The 19,165-nt window shown below is 41.2% G+C and overlaps 1 protein-coding gene across 1 annotated transcript in view; it reads left to right on the top strand.

Moving 5' to 3' along the window:
* Nucleotides 1-81: 81 nt before the first annotated feature.
* The window catches only part of STT3A (STT3 oligosaccharyltransferase complex catalytic subunit A), a 28,733-nt gene continuing 9,649 nt past the window's right edge, over nt 82-19,165 (top strand). The window contains exons 1-15 of the mRNA XM_039250170.1: nt 82-159; nt 2,229-2,355; nt 3,796-3,856; nt 7,228-7,349; nt 7,735-7,880; nt 9,280-9,370; nt 10,437-10,543; nt 11,219-11,383; nt 12,871-13,051; nt 13,851-14,006; nt 15,359-15,450; nt 16,587-16,742; nt 17,176-17,364; nt 18,416-18,532; nt 18,649-18,751. Coding sequence (XP_039106101.1) covers nt 2,268-2,355; nt 3,796-3,856; nt 7,228-7,349; nt 7,735-7,880; nt 9,280-9,370; nt 10,437-10,543; nt 11,219-11,383; nt 12,871-13,051; nt 13,851-14,006; nt 15,359-15,450; nt 16,587-16,742; nt 17,176-17,364; nt 18,416-18,532; nt 18,649-18,751 — 1,774 coding nt within the window. The 5' untranslated portion in view covers nt 82-159; nt 2,229-2,267. The remainder of the gene's footprint in view (nt 160-2,228; nt 2,356-3,795; nt 3,857-7,227; nt 7,350-7,734; nt 7,881-9,279; nt 9,371-10,436; nt 10,544-11,218; nt 11,384-12,870; nt 13,052-13,850; nt 14,007-15,358; nt 15,451-16,586; nt 16,743-17,175; nt 17,365-18,415; nt 18,533-18,648; nt 18,752-19,165) is intronic.

Here is a 19,165-nt window from a genome sequence, read left to right as displayed (position 1 = left end):
CGGTTTCACCATCCTATCGCTCTCTCGAAGTGGCGTATCGAACCTGAGCCAGCCAATGGGAAGCGGTTCAGGAGGCGGACCAGCCCGCTACCAGGGTTGGGTGCGCCGCAGAACGGATGGCAGAGGGAGCCCAGCGGAATACTGAGGAACGCTGGCCAGGTGTGAAGGCCTTAGGCTATAACTTGAGAATTAGCTGCAGGTGCAGTCCACGTTGTTGGTGGGGCCGAACGAAGTGCAGGAGGTGGGGCCTTAATGGCGGCGGGTGGGGTGTGTGAAGCGGGATCTAGGGCCTTACAGAGGAGGGGGCGTGGGGTGTGGGGTGGGGATGTCCCGGGATGGAAGGATGTGAAGGTCCGGGATGGGGCATGCGCTTAGGCCTGGAGGGCGTGGGAAAGATTGGACCCTGCGACTAGTTCTGGAGGGGAGGGCTTTCCGGATGCTGAGGCGGTGGGGTGTCCCGCGGTGGGTAGTGTCAGAGGTGTTTTACGCAGGTGGGAGCCGGGGACCTGCTAGAGTGACCAGAAGAGGGGGGTGGGGGCGAGGGAGTAAAGGAGTGTGAGCGGGTGTGAGAAAGAGTGTGGGCAGACGGGGGTGGGAAAGTTGCCGTCTTGGAAAACTGGAACGAGGATGGGATTGGGATGCCGCGGATCGCAGGCACCGTCGAAGAGGAGAACAGATGCTTGAGTGTTTTAAGAAAAGTGTCTTTTGCCCTTACTTGCTTTAGCGATATGCTCAAATGACCAGAGAGCACACTAGAAAAACTCCCTTAAGGTCCTGCCTCAAATTACCAGTTCCTTTACCCAGCTTGCAGGTAGAGAGATTCTAGTACTCTTATTTCCTCCGCTGGCTCTTCTAGGTGTGCGGCTTATATCAACTCCTAGTGGTGTTACGCTTTTCTGTTTCAGGCATTCGAGAAAAACAAGTACAGACACGGGGATGTGGCGGGATTATTGACTTCCTGGAGTTAGATGTTTATTCTTGATGCGAGATAAGGTTTCCCTTTGGGGTTGTAATGACAAATACATGTAAAACTGCTCCTCTGGGACAGTTAATTAGGGAAAAGATGTTGCTGGAGTTAGGAATGTATGATTCTTTATGCCTTCCACCTAGTGCGGTGTTATTTCCCCCCGCTTTTCCTCCACTAACAGAAAAAGATCAGGAGGGGTGCAGGTTCGCTTTTCTCCCCAACAGTGTTGCATATCTTTTATTACTATAGTCTTCATAACTTAGCCCTTGATCAGCTTATGGTTTAGGAAGGCAGCACTTTCTTAAACAGAAATAGCCAACCTACTTCCTTCAACATTATATTTTAATCTAGTCCACTCCCCCCTCTTCGCCCGAGCTTTTCTTGTTTCAGCAGGAAAAATTTTCTTTTCCCTCCAGAATTATCTGGTTCCATGAGCTATCTCTGAGATCAGTGGCTTAAATCGGCAGTGTCAATACAGGCATATCTTGAGATAGGCATCTGGAAGCGTCTATAGATCTGAGCAGTAGTTGTATTGTGATACATGGGATCGAAAGTGCAGTGATTTGTGTATGTGTTTCTCTCCCTCGTGAGCACATCACTATACTTGTGTTAGTGATCAACCATGCTCTTTAGTTGGCCCTCCCACCCCATTAGGATTTGGAACAGAAAGAAGCTCTTAGCCATTCAGTTGCTGCTGAAATGTAGGGCCACAAATTGGGCATATTCACTCATAGTTTGATTTCTGCTTTCACCTCTGTATTCACTTTTCATTTCCGCTGTCTTTCATACATTCCTGCTTTTTCCTGAGTGCTCTTTTTCCTCTCTTTCTTTTTTTTCTCTCTTTCCAATCTTTTCTGTGTTCTTTGCATCTCTTCACACAATCACCTTTTCTCTAGTCCTGTGTTTGCTCTTTACTCCTATGGTAGCACACTTTTGCCAGTTGTGATTATGTACTTGTTAGCTGTGGAGTAGGAAGCAGAATTATGGTGACAGAGTCTAATCACCCCTTTTGAGTCTTGACACATGGACCCTACTTATGCCTACTTCCTTGCCAGTCAGTCAGATTTCAGGCAAGGCTTGGGTGTTAGTATTGGCTTGGATGTTAGTATTAGCTTGGGTGTTAAGTATTAGGTGTGTTCGTTTTCACGTGTGTCTTTTATGTTGTTGTTGTTGTTGTGTTTTTTTGGCCACCATAAAATTTGAGAGTGAATTAGATAAATTGGAAGTGTTTGATATCCTAGTCTTGGCTTTTCCATTTCAGCTATTTGAGTGTCATCTGCTGCCACCCATTGATGTCAAGATGACTAAGCTGGGATTTTTGCGGTTGTCCTATGAGAAGCAGGACACACTACTGAAGCTTCTCATTCTGTCTATGGCCGCTGTGTTATGTGAGTGTGCCTGCGGACCTCTCTTTCTTTGGGGGTGGAAAGGAGAAACTCTTGAAAAAGAAATCAAGAATCGCTTTCTTAAATGCCTTGTTCTTTTCAGTAGATAGTAATGTGTTGTTTTTGTTCATATCCATCAGTATAATTTTATGAAGTCAAAAGAAACCCAGGGATTATAAAAGTCAGAGCTAGAGATCATCTGGGAAAGAATGGGAAGCATGCTGTACTAATTCTGTTTTCTCATAGGGCTGACACATATACTGAGGACCCTTGGATCCTGAGTTTTGTAAAAGATAGTTATCTTCAATCTAGTTGCCTACTTTAGTATTCTGAAAATCTTTTCAGAACTTACCGGGGTTTTTTTCTTTGTTTGTTTGTTTTTAATTTTTTTTTAATTTATTTATTTTTATTTATTTATTTTTAATGTTTTTTATTTCTTTCTGAGAGAGAAAGAGAGACAGCGTGAGCAGAGGAGGGTCAGAGAAAGAGGGAGACACAGAATCTGAAATAGGCTCCAGACTCTGAGCTAGCTGTCAGCACAGAGCCTGATGCGGGGCTCGAACCCATGAACCATGAGATCATGACCTGAGCCGAAGTCAGACGCTTAACTGACTGAGCCACCCAAGTGCACCTCATTTTAATTTTTTAATGTTTATTTATTTATTTTTTTTACAAATAGTTTATTGTCAAATTAGTTTCCAATGTTTATTTTTGAGAGAGAGAGAGCGAGCACGTGCGAAAAAGCATGAGTCAGGGAGGGCCCGAGAGAGGGAAACACAGAATCCGAAGTGGGCTCTAGGCTCTGAGCTATGAGTACGGTGCCCAACATGGGGCTCGAACCTACAAACCGGGAGATCATGATCTGAGCCCAAGTCGGAGGCTTAACCAACTGAGCCACCCAGGTGCCCCTTTGTTGTTGTTTTTTTAGATTTCCTAGCTCTTTGTAAGTCGTAAATATAGTCTTGATTTGCCTTATCCCCCCTTAGTTTGTTCCAAAGTAAAGCTTAGTTGTCGGGAGGGGAAGTTAACCGTTAAAAAAGATGACCATGTAAGTTGAGTGCAGTATTAGTAGGTGAATGCATTGTTATAGGTCTTGCTAATTGGTTAAATGTGTCCTACCTATGTGGAAAATGTAGGTGGCGTTGTCAGGGGAGAGTGAACTTCTTTTGTTTCTTCTATGCAGGAGAGATGGGTAAATACTTTATTCAGGGATTTTTTTTTTTTTTTTAAGTGAACTCCACCCCCAACATGGGGCTCGAACTCATGACTCCAAGATCAAGAGTCACATGCTGTACTGACTGAGCCAGCCAGGCGCCCCTATTCAGGGATCATTTTACATTTCCTGTGATTTCTGTGCTGTGCTATTATCTCTATAATACTACAATCTACTATTATTTTTCATGGCACACTACCATTAAGATATTAACTCTCTGGTTTTTGCAGCATTCTCTACTCGTCTCTTTGCTGTCCTGAGGTTTGAAAGTGTCATCCATGAGTTTGATCCGTGAGTACTTTTGCTTGGTCTGGTATTTGCTTTGGGAAGCATTCAGCTTGATGGATTTCAAAGTGAAATTCTAATCAGCACTCAGTGATGGGGTTGTGTTCCTATATATTTAGGGGGGAAACCCCTCAAGTTTTCCAACAGAGGTAATTGCTTTCTTTTGAGACATTTTTGTTGGAATTAACCAAGTAAATGTCTCAAACTCCTAAAACATATGAGAAGCATTGCTGGTGTGCCTGCCTATTAAGACCTGGCCAGGCTAAGAGAAGTCTCTTTGCTCAGCTTGGTCAACAGTTAGTGATGCAGAGTGAGGAAAAGTGACCCGTGTGACTTTCAAAAGAAAGTCATGAACTTGCGATTTAATAACTATTTGTTTACCAGTTTATATGATAGAATTTGGGCCTATTGATTGAGTTCTAAGACATTGGGGAAAATTTAAAGCTATGAGTTTGACTAGGGATTTTGTTTATTAGATAAAAAAAAAAGGTATAGGTGAGTATTCATTTTGTTTCAAGCACTGTTTTACAAGATTATCTCTAAATCCTTACAATGCTGTCTAATGGAGGAACTGTTTTCTCCTTTATATAAATGAGAGTAGGCCTTGGAGAGGCTATTCAAGGTTATACATCTGGAGGAGCCAAGATTTGAATTGGTCTCTGGACACTGCAATCACTATGTTGTATTGCCTAAAGTAAAATTAAAAATTTGGAAAGCCAGAATCATAGGTTCTTCAAGCATCATTAATATTTTATTTATTTATTTTAATGTTTATTTTTGAGAGACAGAGAGAGTGTGAGCAGGGGAGGCGCAGAGAGAGAGGGAGACACAGAATCTGAAGCAGGCTCCAGGCCCTGAGCTGTCAGCACAGAGCCCGACACGGGGCTCGAACTCACGAACCGTGAGATCATGACCTGAGCCGAAGTCAGACGCTTAACCGACTGAGCCACCCAGGCACCCCGCATCATTAATATTTTAAAAAGCATATTTCAGCTTATAGAGCATTGATTCAAAAGTTGATTTGCAAATTTGATATTTTGTGTAGGTATATGAAAGCCCTTTGGAGGCCTACAAATATTTTCTTTGGGGCCTCTCAGTTTATATATTTTTTCTCATGAATGAGGAAACTTATCATTTTGTTTTGTGACCACCAATCTGTTAAGGCTTTTTCTCAGATTCTCTAGATGAACAAACATTGAAGTGAGATGGTCAGGGAAAGCAAGAATATCTGGTCTGTAGTTCCAGGGCCTAGAAGGGACAGTAAAGATCTTGTGATTTGATGCTTTTGCGGAGCAGGAAACTCAGGGATTCAACCCCAGTCAGACCTCTTTCCACTAACTTAGACTTCCTCTGCCTCACCCTCCGTGCCCTTAGGTAAAGCACACAGTTCTCACACATGTTGACCGCCTGCTACCCTCCTCCCTATTGTTTCTCTGACAGTTACCAAAATAACGTTCATCAGCAACAGACAGATGAGTTGAGATTTCTGCCATCTGCTACTTTTGCTCACTTCAGCTGCTAAAACTTGACTGACCAAGGAGGAAACAGGGTTAGAGGGATGGCCAGGAGAGGTGGTTCGTCATGATTGCCTTTAGTAATTAAAAATTCCTTTTATTTATTTATATTTTGTCCTTTTCTTTTTTGTCTTCTTTCAACTTTTTAAAATTTTACTTGAATGTAGTTGATATGTAGTTTCAGGTGTACAGTATAGTGACTGGACAAGTTTGCAATGCTCAGTATTAAGTGTGGCTACCATCTGTCCCGTATAATGTTATTACAATGACATTGACTGTATTCCCTTTGCTGTGCCTTTTATTCCTGTGACTTATTCATCCCATAATTGGAAGCCCGTATCTCCCACTCTTCTTCATCCATTTAGCCCAACCCCCCAACCTCCACTGCTCTGATAACCATCATTTTATTCTCTGTATTTGTAGGTCTGATTCTGCTTTATGTTTGTTTGTTTTAGATTCCACATGTGAGTGAAATCGTATGATGTTTGTCTTTCACAGTCTGACTTATTTCATTTAGCATAATACCTTCTAGGTCCATTCATGTTGCAAATGGCATATCATCCTTTTTTTATGGCTGTGTAATATTCCGTTGTGTATGTGTGTTTGTGTGTGTGTGCGCGCACCTTTGTGTGTATACACCATATCATCCTTATCCATTTGTTGTCAGTGGACATTTAGGTTGCTTCTCTATCTTGGCTACTGTAGATAATGCTGCAGTAAACATAGCAGTACAAATATCTTTTCAAATTCATGTTTTCATTTTCTTTAGGTAAATACCCAGAAGAATAATTAGTAGATCATATAGTATTTATTTTTAATTTTTTGCGGAGCCTCTGTACTGTTTTCCACAGTGGCTGTACCAATTTACATTCCCACTAGCAGTGCCTGAAGGTTACTTTTACTCTGTATCCTCACCAACACTTGTTGTCTTTTTGATTTTAGCATTCTGAGTGGTTTTACTTTGCGTTTCCCTGATGAGTGATGTTGAGTATCTTTTCATGTGTCTGTTAGTCATTCTCTTAAGTTTCTTATTTAAAAAGAAATAAGAAGAGTGTTACATAGCTTGGACCTAATGAACTGTGTCTTCCCATGTATGACTCTTAAGCATTTTATGTCCAATATTTTTTTTTTAAAGATTTTATTTTTAAGTAATCTCTGCAATCCAACATGAGGTTTGAACTTATAACCATGAGATCAAGAGTTGAATGCTCTACTGACTGAGCCAGCCAGGTGCCCCTCAAATGTTTTTATGTAATTTATATTTTATGCTGTAATGTAGGTGGCATTCAGAACTATTGTAAATAACACTAGTCGAACTTGTAAGATTAATCACTGATTAAGAAGTTTGTGTTACTGAGTGGATTAAACTGTGATATGTGTATGGAGTTATAACAACATCTTTAGGGATAGTCAGTCATCACCTGAAGTTATCCGTGTGTCCTTCTGTGTGCTATCGAAATGTTCCTGTGTATGTTACTTGAAAAGGGCCAGATTTGTTGACGTCTACATCTCAGCTGCTCTGTCTGTGGGTGCTTGGATTCTCTGACAGGTGCTAATGCCTGCTAATTGCCAAGCTGGTGAAGTGTCCTGCTTGAGTCAGGCTCCAGTTCCGTTTCCTTCTGACACATGCAGTGCTCTAGTTGAGACTGCCTGGAGCTAGAAATGAGGGGTAATGTATGGTGATGTAAGAGTGCTTTTCAGACTTAGCATAGTTTTTGGTGCCAAACTGATTTATAATCATACAAATTGATGTCATGATCAGTTCCTCAGTGGTGTGACCTGAGGAACAAGGTTCTCTGAAAATTGGAATAGTTATATGAGTTTGAAGAGGAGGAGATACAAATAATTTCTTTCTTGCTGTAGGTACTTTAATTATCGGACTACCCGGTTCCTGGCTGAAGAGGGATTTTATAAATTCCATAATTGGTTTGATGACCGGGCCTGGTATCCTTTGGGGAGAATCATTGGAGGAACAATTTATCCAGGTGAGAGGAACAGGAGTTTCTTTAAAAAAAATTAACAGAAATAAGATATTTGTATGTTATGGAACAGTTTCTCTTATTTCTAATATCTGCATTTTGTGACAAGTATAGTTTCATCCTAATTAACAGTTCCTAAAAATGGATCTTCTGTATACGGGAGAACATGTGTGGGCGATGGGGACAGGAGGATTTTCATAAATTCTGGACTTCGGATTGAATCCTAAGAAGAGAAATTTATAGGCCTACTGCGGTTGCTGTATTGGTATTTCTGGTGGTTTGTCAAGGACCTTTGTTATCACTTGACTGATTCTTTGATTCTCTCTTTCTCTTTCCCTTAAGTTCTTGGTCTGACCAAGATAACCTAATGAGGTTCTTCTTCCTGTTACAGGCTTAATGATCACGTCTGCTGCAATCTACCATGTACTCCATTTTTTCCACATCACCATCGACATTCGGAATGTCTGTGTGTTCCTGGCCCCTCTCTTCTCTTCCTTCACCACCATCGTCACGTACCACCTTACCAAAGAGCTCAAGGTGAAGGATTTGGGGTGATAGGCTTGGGAATGAATGTTGTCGAACCTTTCTAGTAGATGCTAAAGGGTGGGGGTGTGATAGCAATAGAAAGGCATGGAGCCAGAGGCTACAGATAGCTTTTGCCAGGCTGAATTACTGGGTTCACTCCAGTCCCTTCCTAGAATATGTGGTTTCTTATTATCAGCAAATGATTGTCCTTACAAGAGAACATTTGAAGGTGAAATATAAATTTCTACGTAAGAGTAAAAAAAACATTTAAAATGCAAAATGTGAGCTTTAGATTTTGAAGTTCTCAACAACCTAAGGGAGAGGAAAAATAACTATAGGAAGTATTCCAGAATGGTTAATTCTTCTGACTGGAAATGGACATTTAGCAATTATTTGTTGATTTTTTAAACATTTATTTAAAAATTATTATTATTATTTTTGGAGAGAGAGTGAGCATGCATGTGCACATGCGTGTGCGAGCTGGGGAGGGGCAGAGGGAGAGAGAGAATCTTAAGCAGGCTCCACACCCAGTGCAGGGCCCGATGCTGCATCTCATGACCAAGAGATCATGACCTGAGCTGAAATCAAGAGTCAGAATCTTAACCGACTGAGCCTCCCAGGCACCCCTATTTAAAAATTATTAAACCACTTTGGAGTTGACTTTATAATGACTCTCTTTTTCTAGGTTCCTCCCTTGCTGATGTGGCTCCTTGGATGCCATTCTTACTTTGTGGCTGTGGTGTCAGGGAGATACCTGAGAGGAGATAAACTAGTAGGCAGTCTTGGAACGCTTGAGTTTAGTTTGGAAATCTTTTTATCCTTCTTGCTCCCCTTGTTCCAAATTTGACTCTTACCAACAGACAAGTCCCTGTTCTTTTGGAGTGTGATTATATTTCGTTGTTCCTCTCTCCTGACCTCACAGATTGCCTTGTGATATTCCAACTTTATTATCTAAGCTCCTAGCATCTTTAATCCAGATAGATGATCACCTTTTGACGTTTTAGCTTAAATAATAATCATCTTCCTTTTGATTATCCTTGCATAGCTTTTAGAGATGTGACTGTCCCGGCAGTGTGTGAGTATCGTTAGGGACAGAGACTCATAAAACCTGGGGATACTCCAGCCAAATGGCCTATTCTGGGGCAGTGTCTGATGTCTGACAGCTCACATAATTTGTCTGTCCTTAGTATATGTGTATTCAGTTTCTGACTTGGTATCATCCTGGGGAATTGGTTGTGAAGTCTTTAGCTTTCTTGTGCTGTGAACATTTCTAGCATTTCTAGCATCACGTCTACCTTGGAAAGTGTTGGACTGTTCTCTGGGCCCATGATAAGGAGAAGGACTAGTGGATCCTCTCTTCTCTCTCGTGTGTGAATAGTGTTAACTTCCTGTTACCCCTCTTTTCTTCCAGGATGCGGGGGCTGGGCTTCTTGCTGCTGCCATGATAGCTGTAGTTCCTGGGTACATCTCCCGATCTGTGGCTGGCTCCTATGATAATGAAGGTAAGACTTAAAATGCCAAAGATGATAAGTTCATCTCATTATTTCATAGATATTCAGAAAGTGCAGTAAAATCTGAGTTCAGATCTGATGTTTAGCAATAGCAAAAATGGTATCTGGGTGAGAAGATTAGAAATGGGCAGGAAGGGACCTCAGAGAAATTTATAATCTCTCTCTGTCATCCCCTTCAGAAAGGTAGCTGGTAATTTCCTTTTATAAGGCCTTTGGCTCTTCTCTGGACTCAAAAGCAGAGTTAGTTTAGTGTTGAATGGTACTATTATTTTAACATTGTGATTATTTGCTTTATTTTCCTACATAGGAGAAGTGGATATTCTTTTTGTTTTTTTAAGATTTTATTTTTAAGTAATCTGACATCCAGGGTGGGGCTGGCACCCACAACCCTGAGATCAAGAGTTGCATGCTCTACCAACTGAGCCAGCCAGGCACCCCGAGAAATGGATATTTTTAAAGCTATAACTTTTGTTGACGGTGTCAATTCAGCCTATATTTATTGATTGTTATTGGGAAAACACAATGTTATGTACTGTAGATAATAAATAAGGTAATTTTGGCTCATATTTAAGGAATTAAAGTGACCAATAAATGAGAGCATGGTTTGTGGGAGCTGAAATCAAGAGTCGGACACTCAACCAACTGAACCACCCAGACGCCCCTCATTGGGCACATATTAAGGAGAGGGCAGCCAGGGCATAAAGACTGGCCTGTGGTAAGATGCAGAGGCTGGATGGTGCATAATAATACGGAATGGCTTTAGGACTACACTAGCAGGGAGTTTAGTGCCTGGAAGGAATAGTAATAATATTTGTCTTATACTAGGAGTTCGTCTAAGTCCTTTACATAATTAAGTTTGTCTTCACAACACTTTTATGAAGTCGATACTATTATGGCTTCATTTTCATAGGAAACCAAGACAATAAGAGGGAAAATAATTGCACTATTAATGGCTAGTAGGTTGAGACCTGAATCCAGGAAGTCTGGTTCAGAGTAGTGTTCTTAAATATTGCACAAGCATGGCCTTTTATTCAATTTTTTTCTGTTCTTTCTGCAGGGATTGCCATCTTTTGCATGCTACTCACCTACTACATGTGGATCAAAGCAGTGAAGACTGGTTCCATCTATTGGGCTGCCAAGTGTGCCCTTGCTTATTTCTACATGGTAACTTTTCACTCCTCTATCCACCAGTGTCTCTGTTGGGATCAACCAATACACATTGGAAATAGCTCTTGGGCTTTGAGACCATGGACTGGAGGCTAGAAGTCTTTATTTTCTCTTATATCGGTACAAAGCCTAATCCAAGGCAGGTGTGGCCATCCAGTGTGTAAGGGCAAGATAGAGGTAATGTTTTTAATTTTTAAAGCTCTTCAGATACCATATGTCCTGTGGGTACATACTGGTTGGTCAACTCTTTTCTGGTGTGTTCCTTTAAAATTTTTCCTTTTCTGATATATTTTTTTCCTGTTCAATCTTCTATATTCACTTAGACTTCTTTCCTTAACCACTTGCACCTGCTCACCTTTCCTATGTATCCCTAAATCGTCCATATAACGTTACAATAGATCACATATAGATTAACCCTGAGGGTTGGGTGTTGCTGCTTTTGTTACCATGATGTCAGGAGGCGTAGGGAATAGGGTATTGAGGTACAGTAATAGGTGTGACTTGGATTTTTCTATTTAAAGAAATCAGTTATTTAAACTTTAAGCCACCTGGCATACATAAAGTTTATAGTTACTGTAAAGAGATGTTCTTTGAAAAGGTCACAGGCAGTCTCCTAAGTGGTAGCCTGAGGAGGAGTGCTCAGAGTAACTCTTCTTTTTCATCCTGTCCTAGGTCTCTTCATGGGGAGGCTACGTGTTCTTGATCAACTTGATCCCCCTCCATGTACTGGTGCTGATGCTCACAGGACGCTTCTCCCACCGGATCTATGTGGCCTACTGTACTGTTTACTGCCTGGGCACCATTCTTTCCATGCAGATCTCCTTTGTGGGTTTCCAGGTGAGCCCTAGACTGCATAGAGTTGTTAGCTTCTCTGACTTCTCTAACCAGCTCCAACCAGCTTGATTTCCCTCGGACTATTGTGTTAACTAAAGTAACAGAATCATTGGTCATTAAAGTCTGCTTCCAGGAGTGTGTTAATATTTGCTCCATAAAGTTTGAATTTAATGACTCTTAATTTGGCTTAGGTTTGTGGGAGGAGGGATATTTTGAGCTGAGTTGATAGGAATGCAAAGTTATTTCCAGTCCTTTTAATGCTGATGAGTCCATTTAATAGTAATGACCCCTGAACTTCTTGATAGGATCTATGCGAAAGTCCTTTAGGAAGCAAAGTATAAACTTTTTTTTTTTTTTCAGTTTTTTAAATGTTTATTTATTTTGGGTGAGAGACTCAGAGACAGAGTGTGAGTGGGGGAGACTCAGAATCCGAAGCAGGCTCCAGGCTCTGAGCTGTCAGCACAGAGCCTGACCTGGGGCTCAAACTCATGAATCATGAAATCATGACCTGAGCCAAAGCTGGACACTTAACCAGCTGAGCCACCCAGGTGCTCTGCAACGTACAAACTTTTTAACCCCATTTTCCATAGGGTTAAGAGACAACTATAAAGTCAAAGAATAATGTGGTGTGTTTGATTTCTCATATAAAAGTCTTATGAAAATGGAGTCCTTATTCAGAGGTCAGCAAGTATTTTCTTTACTGATCACCTACTATATACAATTTGCTAATCACTGGGAACTGTAAAAATTAAAAATGTGTTTCTTGTCCTTAAGGAAGTTACAGTCTTGTGGGACAGCTGTCTTTATTCTTAGTATAGCAGTTCTGGAAACGTAGTTTGCCAGCCAGTAGCAGCATGAGGAACTTGTTAGAAATACAAATTCTGGGGATGGCCATCTGACTCTGTTGGTAGAGCATGCAATTCTTGATCTTGGGGTTGTGAGTTCAAGCCCCGTGTCAGGTGTAGAGATTACAAAAATAATAAAGTTAAGTATTGTGAGGAACCAAATAAACTCCCAACAAATTTTTTTTATTTAAAAAAAGCCAATTGTAGGGCCTCATCAGAGACCCACTGAATCAAACTCTGGGGGTGGAGCTCAGTAATCTGTGTCTCAACACCCTTTCTTCTTTGCTCTCCCTATGATTATGGTACTCACTAGAGTCTGAGGACCACTGGTCCAACCAGAGAATTTATAAGTAATGGAAGAGATCCAAAGTGTGTGGGACATAGAGGGGAGTGATGGATTTCAGTTTGGCAGATTGGGAGGAAATGGTATTTGCATGATAGAGATTGGTATGATTTACAGGACCTCAAATACTGTTTGGTAAGCGTGGCAGGTGAAATGAGACCCTCTCCTCCATTGGCCCTAATTCCCTGGAGGCCTCAGAACTCATTTGAGCCTTTGTTTGGTGTGAACTGGGTCAGGATAATTCAGGTCTAGGCTGGACTCATTGTTTTCCAGCATTGTGATATCTATGCTTTTACCTACAGCCCGTCCTTTCCTCAGAGCACATGGCGGCTTTTGGGGTCTTTGGTCTCTGCCAGATCCACGCCTTTGTGGATTATCTGCGCAGCAAGTTGAATCCACAGCAGTTTGAAGTTCTTTTCCGAAGTGTCATCTCCCTGGTAGGCTTTGTCCTTCTCACCGTGGGAGCCCTCCTCATGCTGACAGGTAGGGAAGGCTCACTGCTTTTGTAAAATGGGCATGGACATATAATGAACTTCAAAAATAGGGGTTATTTCTTGACCACAGAAAGATTCATTCTTTTTCTCCTAAGAGTATAAAGAGTATAAAGTCCTACTTCTTCACATTCAGTCCACTGTCAGCCCAGTGTTTGGATTCTGGTTAGTTAAGAATGTCTTGTTAGAGTAGCTCTTGATGTTAAAAACATCACACTTTGTTGAAAGGACTGGATCTTGCCTTGCTAATTTCTCTCTCTCTCTCTCTCTCTCTTTCTTTTCTTTCCTTTGGTAGGGTAAGAGAAATCATAATATTGCTGGCCATTCGTTACAAGCATGGCCTTGTCTAAGCCCATGTGCACTAACCTGTGGCTGTTTAGCATGCCCTGTTTGTCTCCTTTGTCCTTCTCAGAGACTTACTGGATTCTGCCTGTCTGTCTGTGTGGTCTATTTCAGAGCAGCACTGGAGGATGTAGTTGGCTTTATTTATAGAGCTGACCTTGGTTTGGCCAGATTTGACCCTAAAACCTTCATAGGAAGCACTTTTGCCTCCCATCTCTGAGTTTATGTACAGCCTGACTTTATTTTGCTGGCTGTGCTGACAAAGTACTCTCACGTTGGAAAGAAAGGAAAGAGTGAGATTCTTAGGCTGTTCATGGCATTTTAACAAAAACCTAGTTCTTCTCTGACTTAGAGACTCTTATGAAAATGGAAAATTGTGATTAGTTAGGATCAGATGTTACTTTGTTTCAAGAGTGATTGTGAAATATTTGTTGCTTCTTTGCTGCCAGGAAAAATATCTCCCTGGACTGGGCGTTTCTACTCACTACTGGATCCTTCTTATGCTAAGAACAACATCCCCATCATTGCCTCTGTGTCTGAGCATCAGCCCACCACCTGGTCCTCATACTATTTTGACCTACAGCTTCTGGTCTTCATGTTTCCAGGTCTGTCTACTTTGTGTTCTGAAGTGGCCTTCTTTGTAAGAACCGCCATTTGATTCAAAATGAGTAACTTACCATCATCTTTGTACTTTGTTGTTGTTTTGTTTTTTTGCCTGTTTTCCCTATGCAGTACAAAGAATGGCTAAGCACATTTTTCTAATATTTGAAGCAGAGTAGAAGTCAGAAGTTGAACAGTTGGAGATGCTGGCAAGTTCAGAGCCTCCCAGTTTTCTGTTCATTTATATTATAAGTTAAAATTCAACTCAAGTTTGTATTTAGGTTTTTGTTTTGGTTTTTGAGTACTTTCAGTGCCCCTCTCTCCCAACCCCCATCCTTGACTCTTCCCCATTTATCTTCTTGGGGTACTAAAGTTTGAGAATAGGCATGGCTGATTGAGAAGCCTCAGCTACTTATCTTCTAGACAATCCAGAAATGATTTTGAATTTACAAGTGGTGGGGTGCTTCCTTTTTTGTTGTTGCTGTTGTTATTGTTTTTTAAATAGCTTCTATGGTTTTTTTCCTCATGAAAGTAAGTTGTCTGTTGTAAAAAATATAGACAAGTTAAGAAAAAATAAAAATCTTAGGAATTCTCACCAAACATCTGTTGCTGTTGTTAACATTTTGATGTATATTTATCTGGTTATTTACTCATTTATTTTTGTGAGAGTTTTTTTTTTTATTCTTTAAATTTTGGTTAGTAATCTCTACACCCAGCCTGGGGCTCAAACTCATGACCCTGAGATCATGTGTGCATGCTCTTCTGACTGAGCCAGCCGGGCCCCCCCATCCAGTTATTTATTGAACAAATATGGGATGATACTGTTTTTTTTTCTTTTTATGTTTATTCATTTTTTTGAGAGACAGAGAGAGAGAGCAAGCAGGGGAGGGGCAGAGAGAGAGAGAGACAGAATCTGAAGCAGGCTCCAGGCTCTGAGCTGTCAGCACAGAACCTGATGTTGGGCTCAAACTCACGAACGGTAAGATCATGACCTGAGCCAAAATCAGCCGCTTAACTGACTGAGCCCCCCAGGTGTCCCGAGGATGATACCTTTCTTCCCCCAATTTTTTTCTTTTTATAAAGAATCATAACTTCTGTTATTTAGCATTATATTATTTGTTAAATTTGTTTAAGTACAAAGATGTGTAAAGAAGAAGGCAAGTGGTCCATGATATCCTGCAGCAATATTTTAATTGATATATTCCACTATATAAATATGGTATAAAAACTACTTCTATAATGTTGGATATTTAGGTGGTTTCTGACTTTTTGCTGTTTTCAAGAGTTGTGTAGTAAATGTCTTTGCACATATCTATGATTATTTATTTTAGCTGCTTGCATCTTTTTATTTTTGTAGTTGGTCTCTATTACTGCTTCAGCAACCTTTCTGATGCCCGGATTTTCATCATTATGTATGGTGTGACCAGCATGTACTTCTCAGCTGTCATGGTGAGGAATGTCCTCAGTCTTAGCCACGTTTCTACCCCTGGCTCTGAGGTGCCCGGCAGGATTCAGACTATGATGATGACTGTGCACATGCTTTCCTTGGAGCATTTGAGGGGCTGAGTTGTAGACCTGCTCACTGGTGCTGAGCCGTGCCAGGAATGTATGGTGCACTCAGACGTTCTGGTTGTGGGGTGCAGCTTTTTGGGATTCAGAACCTTGTGTTAGGGAGAGACACGTATACTCTGTTGGGTCCAGTGACCATGGGCGGGTTTCTTTCCCCTTCTTTTTGAGTGTCTTAAGAAAGGAGTTGATGTTTTTTCCTTAATGTTCTGGGAACATTGCCAAGTATTAGATTGTTGAAAGAGGAGAGCTTTTATAAGTTGTAGTAAGACAGTGTTTATGTTTTTTTTTACATTTATTTATTTTTGAGAGAGAGAGAGAGAGACAGAGCACAAGTAGGGGAAGGGCAGGGAGAGAATGAGACACAGAATCCGAAGCAGGCTCCAGGCTCTGAGCTGTCAGCACAGAGCCAGACGTGGGGCTCGAACTCATGAACTGCGAGATCCTGACCTGAGCCAAAGTCAGATGCTTAACTGACTGAACCACCCAGGCGCCTTCCCCCCGCCTTTTTTTAAGTTCAAACCATAGTTAAATACATTCTTTAACATAGCATTGTTCAGGACACTTACATATATACCCATATAACTGAAAAATAGCTTTAAGAAATGTATACTTCTGGGGCGCCTGGGTGGCTTAGTCGGTTGGGCGTCCGACTTTCGCTTAGGTCATGATCTTGCGGTTCGTGGGTTTGAGCCCCGCGTCGGGCTCTGTGCTGACTGCCAGCTCGGAGCCTGGAGCCTGTTTCAGTCTGTGACTCCCTCTCTCTCTGACCCTCCCCTGTTCACGCTGTCTCTCTCTCTCCTAGAAATAAATAAAACAAACAAACAGACAAACAAAAAAGAAATGTATACTTCTACTATTGTAGATGTATCAAATATTTTCTCATATTTTGTTCTTTTTTATTGAGCAGTCATGTTTGTTGAAAACTGCTGAATTGATATCATGATCTACTAATAGGTTGAAGTCTTTAATTTGTAAAACACTGATTGGACTGTGTTTTTGCTTCCTGCCTCTTTCAGGTGCGTCTGATGCTAGTGTTGGCGCCTGTAATGTGCATCCTTTCTGGCATTGGAGTCTCCCAGGTGCTGTCCACTTACATGAAGAATCTGGATATAAGTCGTCCAGACAAAAAGAGCAAGAAGCAACAGGATTCTACATACCCTATTAAGAATGAAGTGAGAATTGGGGCGCCTGGGTGGCTTAGTCGGTTAAGCGTCCGACTTTCGCTTGGGTCATGATCTCGCGGTTTGTGGGTTCGAGCCCCGCGTCGGGCTCTGTGCTGACTGCCAGCTCAGAGCCTGGAGCCTGTTTCAGTCTGTGACTCCCTCTCTCTCTGACCCTCCCCTGCTCACGCTGTCTCTCTCTCTCTCCTAGAAATAAATAAAAAATATTAAAAAAAAAAAAAAAAAAAGAATGAAGTGAGAATTAAGCAACACTTATAACAGGCTTGGGAAACTGTGTGTGTGTGTGTGTGCGTGTGTGTGTTTTGAGTGAGGGAGTAGAGTGCTGTCATAGTGATCATTTGGATTCATCTTATCTGTATTATTGTGTGTAAGAAGTTGTTCTGAGTTGTGTAAATTTAATTTACAACACAGTTTTCTTGTTTAGGTGGCAAGTGGGATGATACTGGTCATGGCTTTCTTTCTTATCACCTACACCTTTCATTCAACCTGGGTGACCAGTGAGGCCTACTCTTCTCCCTCCATCGTGCTGTCTGCCCGTGGTGGGGATGGCAGTAGGATCATTTTTGATGACTTTCGAGAAGCATATTATTGGCTTCGTCACAATACTCCAGAGGTAAGATTTGGGAGGAGTGGGATTGAGGAGTCAAGTGAGGTTGGGGACATTTGCTGTGAAAGTGAATCATACAGCTTTTAGATTGGTGGAAAGCTTGGAGGAATTGGAACTACAGAACCCTGGTGCTGAATGAGGCTTAAAGGTCAGCCTTCATGTGATTCAGGATTTTTTCTGTATCCTTACACTGGTAATTATCTGTGCTCTGACAGTGTGGTGATTTTATCATGAGGCGGACCATCCCAATTTTAAAAGAAATCAGAAAGTAGAAACGAGAAAAGATAGTTTCCATAAAGTGATCACTGAATAATAAGCACTTTTAACATTTTGGGAATCTGAAGTGATTTTCTTTGCAGTAGCCATGGAGAGTAGCACTTCTAAGTTAGATTCTTAAAGAGTTAAAGCTGTAAGAATTAAAAATAAATTTTTTTTTAAATGTTTATTTGTTTTTGAGGGAGAGAAAGAGAGAGAGACAGAGTATGCGCAGGGGAGGGGCAGAGAGAGAGGGAGACAGAGAAGCTAAAGCAGGCTCCAGGCTCTGAGCTCTCGGCACAAAGTCCGATGTGGAGCTTGAACGCATGAACCATGAGATCATGCGCTGAGCTGAAGTCGGACGCTTAACCGACTGAGCCACCCAGGTGCCCCTCAAGCTGTAAGAATTTCTTAATCCTAGTGCATCATATCCTATGGTTTGTATTCCCTCTCATCTTTATAATAACTGCGTTTTTGTGAATTGTGAAAGATCATTTAATATAATTATCTGATGACACCAGACTGTTTATTTGGAAATATTGCACAGTCCCCCTACACATGCCATCCTTTTATGCTTGTTTATATAAGGTGATCGGAGATGCAAGTATTGGGAATGTTGGATTGTTTAATTTACACTGAGATTTCATGCTTATATGTAAATGTAGTACCAAGTGCCAAGAATTATTTTCTTTGTAGGAAGTACCTCACTTATTAGACTATAAGATGCCCTTCCAGTTCTTCTCTTGTATTTGATTTTTGGAGGCAGCAAGCAGCTTATTTTCATTTCCCATTCTTCTTTCAGGATGCAAAGGTCATGTCATGGTGGGATTATGGTTACCAGATCACGGCTATGGCAAATCGGACAATTTTAGTGGACAATAACACATGGAATAATACCCATATTTCTCGAGTAGGGCAGGTAAAGTGAGGGCTCCTGTGTGTGTTTGGCACACAGGGTCTAGTGTGAAATGTTTCTCTCTGAGGTATCATATGGCCTGGAATTTTGCTCTGAGAAATGTGTGTGTATTTTTCTAGGCAATGGCATCCACAGAAGAAAAAGCCTATGAGATCATGAGGGAGCTTGATGTTAGCTATGTGCTGGTCATTTTTGGAGGCCTTACTGGGTATTCCTCTGATGGTATGTACTTGATTCTATTTCTAACTGTAGGTCATATATTCTAAGAAAACTAGATGACTCTCTTATTTTTCTGTCTTTTTACTGATATCAACATACTTTCTTGGTTGGGGAAGTTCCTAAGTATTTGTAATGTTACAGTTGTTTGTTTTGTTTGGCAACAAGTAGGAGGTAAATGTAAAGAATTCTCATTTAGATATGGCATGGTATAGTTGTCTGAAGACCTAGGAGTTGCTCTACATACAACTAGTAAACAAAGAACAGAAAGAGAAGCCGAACCTATTGGGATCATTTCACAGTACATGTAAATCAAACAAACAAAAAATAAAGTACAGTGTGAAAAAAAACATAAGGCATCTGAAAATGAACTTCAGAATTAGCATTTTTAGTGGGTTAAGCCATAGATTCATCTGCCAA

This window comes from Hyaena hyaena, unplaced genomic scaffold, assembly GCF_003009895.1.
Source record: "Hyaena hyaena isolate Hyena2069 unplaced genomic scaffold, ASM300989v1 scaffold_364, whole genome shotgun sequence".
Taxonomy (NCBI): domain Eukaryota; kingdom Metazoa; phylum Chordata; class Mammalia; order Carnivora; family Hyaenidae; genus Hyaena; species Hyaena hyaena.
Note: the sequence above shows the minus strand (reverse complement) of the source record. Positions and strands in the feature narration are given on the sequence as shown.